Genomic DNA, 4942 nt, shown 5'->3' with positions numbered 1-4942 from the left:
TAACTAATCATGTCATCATTCAATTTTTGTGCAAGTGATTATGACTATGAAGAGTTAAAGTAAGAGAAGTCAGGGTTGCAAAAGGGAGGTAAGGTGAGTGGTGGGTCCACATAGCGCCCTTGCAAGAAGGCCTTGGCTACCAACTCATAAAAGTGCTCTGTGAGATGTATGCCGTCCCAATTGATGAATGATGATGGATTGTCACATGACTTCACGGTCACATTCCTTCCATCCACCTCCCCAGATTGCCCACATTGGACCACCGCATTGTAATTGTATTTGCCTCCAAACCCACAGCATGCCATGTGAGTCTCAATGAATCCTGCAAATTTCCATAATCACCACCAACAAGCTACACACTCAATACGCTTGCTTTCATTCACACTTTGTGAAATTCCCTTTTTAAAAAAAGAAAAGCAAAATTTACGGCAACCCTATTGTATGACCCATAATATCAACATACAACTGGGCTTGCCCTTATCTAAGAGTGGCATTATTTCAAACTCATGAGTACAACCTATGGACTTTGGGCATTCATTGTAGACTATTGTAGGCCTCGCTTTACTTGGTAAACCAAAGAGACTTGTCACATTACATCCTACTCTAAAGAAAGATGTATTTTAGAATAGTTTTTTAATGGAACCAAGGAGCAACAATGTCCAAGAAGCAAGGCAAGAATCAAGGATATTGGCATATGCGTTCCCTTAGTCTTTTTTACCCAACATACCTTACTAAGATAACAAGGTAGTACCTTGTTATCTTAGTAAGGCATGGTTGTCCCCTCACATCAAGTCTTGGATATTAGATTACTTGTTTTCTAGAAAAGATCTATAAGGTATTCTCGTGGTGTATTTTCTTTTAAAATTAATTGTGCACGAAAAGGAATATTTTTGAGTGAGAGTTTTACCGTAAGCAGCGGCATTTGACAGAATCTCAACGTTCACGCCGAAGTAGTCTCCGAAGGAAATCTCCGCATCCCCATATTCCAGCCTCAGCTGCTTCACGGCCTCCCTCAACCTCGCATTGTGGTATCGCACGTAGTCGTTCACTGATTTTAAACATCCCAAGTCGTCCAGATCCTCCGAGGCCGACGGAAGTAGCGTGAGTAGACGCGATATGCATCCGTCTGCCGCAATGCCCACCACCAGGAACTTCCGCGCCCCCTCACCATACAGTCCCTGTGCAAAACAACCCAAAACGATTCTTCCAACACTTGCTCATTGAACACTGTGTCTGCCAAGTCCTATTCAAAGGACAATAGGAAAAAGAAAACTAAAAGGGGCCGGCGAGATAGACGAGCTTGAAATTCGGAAGGACACGCCGATTGCTTACTTTCACCGTCGCATTTATCACTTCTACCACTCGGGGCACCATCTCTGCCTTGATCTGCGCTACAGTCAGACCTTGATTCACAATGCCAACTCTATAATCGTTCTCTCCTGTGGAAATCACGTACAAGCCTTCTCCGAAATACTCGTTTGCTGGCATCAGAGAGTAGCCTACACAAACCCACCAAACGAATTCATCCGAGACGGATGCGAACAGATAGGGACGCACTCTGCCCTATTCACTTCGGAGAGTAATCTTGATGCCTTCAGATTTACCACAGACCTGAATGTTGCAGGTCGAGATAGTGACCTTTAAGCTTCCTGAACTGCAGGAACTGGCGTTCCAAGTAGAAAGGAATGGCCGTCAGGTTAGGAATTGCCCCTCCCCCGGAGGCTGCGAAGTTGGCACCGTGACGGAAATCAGATCCCAATCCGCGAAAATAGGGGCTGAGCAAAGGTAGTCCATAAGCCTGAGCTGCCGTACACATATCCAAGCAAGGTTAGCAAAGCCGTCCGGAATCTCGAGTACTTAATTAGTTGTTCACCTCACCCCACTTCAATTCCTAGGCCTATTCTCTACGCTGAAGGGAGACGGCATGCCCTTCGAAACTCGAAGAGAAGCACGATATCGCAGATATCTAAGCGTTCACCCAATTTAAATATCTAGGCTGACCGGACTGCCAATTTGGGAGGCAAACAGGTATTACCACTGAGAAAGGAAGAGCAGGAGAACAAGACAACAGGGTCAATGTGTCTCGTGCTTCGCCCAAATCCAAATCTGACTAGTTTTCTATCCTCCACACTCACACAAAAGGGGTGATCTCACTGAGGGAGGAGCACGGCGACCTACACAGAACAAGAACACGCAGAAGAGAAGGCTTCTCTGAAACGCACCTTGGCGTGAATGCCAACGCACCTTGAAAATCGATGACGAGTCGCCCGTCGCAGTAGCGATCGGAAGGCCGATTGAAGAAAGTGCGACCGTAAGGAGCGTATTCAGAACGAGATTCGAAGGGGAAAGCGGCCTGAGCGTTGCCAGTGTCTGCTTTGGAATCGCCAAAGCTGAAGATGGAGGGAAAGCAGGGAGGGGAGAGCCGAGGGGCAGGGAAGGGTGGTGCTTGGCATGCGATTGTGGCGATGAGGACGAGGAAGACGGTCACCAAGAAGGTGTTGGAAACCATCGGGGGCTAATGAATAAACACTAGCTTTCCTCGTTGGCTTTTTGGATCTTTACAGTTTACACTTTGAGTCCCATACACCCCCAACTAGGCTTGCTAAGAGAGCATTCCCGCGTACCAGAAGGCTGGCACGGGCTCGCATATTGCAGCATTCCTCGGAGTCCGTCCCCGCATAGGATTTCGGCTTGGAGTTGCCAGCCATTGTCAGCGATTGTCAGATGCAGGTTAAACAACAGCCAGCGATTCACTAGGAAGGTTGCATTTTTAAGAAAAAAAGGGGTTTAGCCCCATAATGCCCAGGTGGAGAGGAAGAATTTCCGTCTCCACTAGAGCACCTGCAATGCCCAAAGCTGTCAGCTGAAAAACAAGAGATGCGGCAAATCCCAGCACATCCTAGCATATTTGCCATCGCAAGAAAGCGCTCTAAAGGGGTGCTAAACGCCATGGGACAACGTCATTCTTACATTACCAAAATCTTTAAATCCCCTCTCACTTTATTCCATGATATCATTCATTTAAGGACAAACTTTAAATTCCCTCTCACGTTATCCTTTTATGATGGCATTTTGCGCAATCCCCATACTAGATAGAGAAAGGCAAAACAAACGCTCAGGGTCAGTGCACGCGAGGCCACTTATGTGAGGTTGGTGGCACATTTTTCAAGTTGGCACTGTTTTCGAGGCAAAAGTGAAGCGCCTTTGGTGTCAAGGATAGCACCTCCATTCTGGAGGTTGCAAAACCCAGCACCAGGGTGCCATTTTCTTGAAGCCAATCAAAATCTGGCATGTGGCACTACTATGAGGCTGAGCTACCTTTTATGCTTCAGATCTTGATGGGCAAGCCAATCAAAGATGCACAGCTATAGGCTATAGCTCCTTGCAAATATCAAAGATGTCAGGCACTCCTCTATTAAATGCTTGAAGCTCCCTAAGTATTTTGGCATGTGAACCAAACAATGATCTTGAACAACTGCGCATTCTTTTGTGCGAGTACACTAAGCCTCAACATTTGCCTTTGGCATGCCAAAAAAGAAAACCAATGGCAGGTGCTAAGGGCTTTACACACTGCCCACGACACTCTTCTCCTTGTGCCCTACTTGGCTGCCATGGCATGCGTAGAATCTTCCCATCCATGGGCAGCCAACTTTGGCTGCCCACCCATTTTTGTTTTGTTTTGAGAGCAGATTTTGCTATGCGAGGCACTTAAACCCACCAAACATCTCATGGAGAACTCTTTCCTCCCACCTTATTTATTCCATGCCACCTCAAGTGTGGACCCATTCTTTCAACCAATGGCTTGCTTTCTCGCTAAATGTGTTCAATAAATGGGTCATATAAAATTTAATCGATTGTCCAAGAAAGGGCTTTCTTTCCCGCTAAATGAGTCCAATAAATGGGTTGTTCAGATTTTTAATGCCTTGCTTGGGTGGGCAATGTATCTATAAATGCTCTGCCCATGACAACCTGCCCGTCCCATTTCTTAAGTGCCCCAATAATGGGAACGTTTGGGTAGCTTTTGGCATTCTATAAAGAGCCTTAATGGCTAAGGGGATTACTAGCTTTTCGATGGCTAAGGCATAGCTTTCTTGGATTTTGTAAGTGCCTGAGTGAAAATGTAAAGAATTGCCATTTTTGGCCATGCCAAAGTTCAAACCATGGTGTGCCTCGACTTTCATCGGTGGCATTCGACCCGCCCGCTTGCAATAGAAAATATGAGTCTCCTAACTCTCTACTAATGAGCATTATGGTACTACATCCCTGTGTTAGCCTTCCAAGCCAACATGTGCCTTAGGCCGGGGTCCACACCACCCGCTTGGCCAATGAGGAGGAAAGAAATGGTAAAGCATCGGGGTGGTTTGCACCATGAAAAATACAAGGTAAATAGTATGATGTGTTATTGTGAGTCACAAAAACTTCATAGGTCTAGTGGATAGAGGTGATTCCTTTGAACCACGTGGTGTAGGTTGAGTGCACGTTCAATACCCAATGTGAGCAATTTGTGGCATTGTATTTTGAGCTATCCAACCGGTGGGTGGCCTCCATACAATTCTTTTTTGAGTCATACAAGCCCTATTCTTCTCTTTTTCCTGGTACACCATGGCTTGCAAGAGAAGCAAACAGAGGATGCAAGACAAAAGCTGAAAAGCTTGGTCAAGGCACAAGGAACAAATTACGGGTCGAGGAAAGAAATGGCATGGTATCAAAACAGCAACGGAAGACACGTTTGCAACATGTGCAAAGGGAGAAACAACAAGAAGAAGGAAGACTCCTTGCAGAGAAGCAACAGGAAGTAGTTGCAGATGCACGCATTCAATCACTACCATCAGAGAAAAGAACACGAGCTATGGTGTTACGATTGGTGGGAGCATTCTAGGTAGCAACATCAGGCCATTCAGGTGAAACCAGTCTCGAGTCTTCACAAGGTTTAGCATGCACC

The 4942-nt window shown here is 46.0% G+C and overlaps 1 protein-coding gene across 2 annotated transcripts; it reads right to left on the bottom strand.

Annotated features, from left to right (window-relative positions):
• Nucleotides 1–9: 9 nt before the first annotated feature.
• Nucleotides 10–2518, bottom strand: LOC147888733 (GDSL esterase/lipase ENOD8-like). Of its 2 annotated transcripts, none has more exons than XM_087392806.1 (5): nt 2245–2518; nt 1612–1803; nt 1333–1499; nt 908–1178; nt 10–322 (listed from the first exon to the last, which is right to left on the bottom strand). In XM_087392806.1, the coding sequence occupies exons 1-5, from the start codon at nt 2507–2509 to the stop codon at nt 45–47; spliced, it is 1173 nt and encodes a 390-aa protein (XP_087248932.1). In that variant the 5' UTR covers nt 2510–2518; the 3' UTR covers nt 10–44. The 2 variants fall into 2 exon arrangements, with proteins under 2 accessions (XP_087248932.1, XP_087248933.1); XM_087392807.1 differs by having other exon boundaries at nt 1639–1803.
• Between the last annotated feature and the right edge of the window lie 2424 nt (nt 2519–4942).

This window comes from Dipteris shenzhenensis, chromosome 21 (genome assembly GCF_047967505.1).
Source record: "Dipteris shenzhenensis isolate YYH24624 ecotype China chromosome 21, Dip_SZ_1.0, whole genome shotgun sequence".
Lineage (NCBI taxonomy): Eukaryota > Viridiplantae > Streptophyta > Polypodiopsida > Gleicheniales > Dipteridaceae > Dipteris > Dipteris shenzhenensis.
Note: the sequence above shows the minus strand (reverse complement) of the source record. Positions and strands in the feature narration are given on the sequence as shown.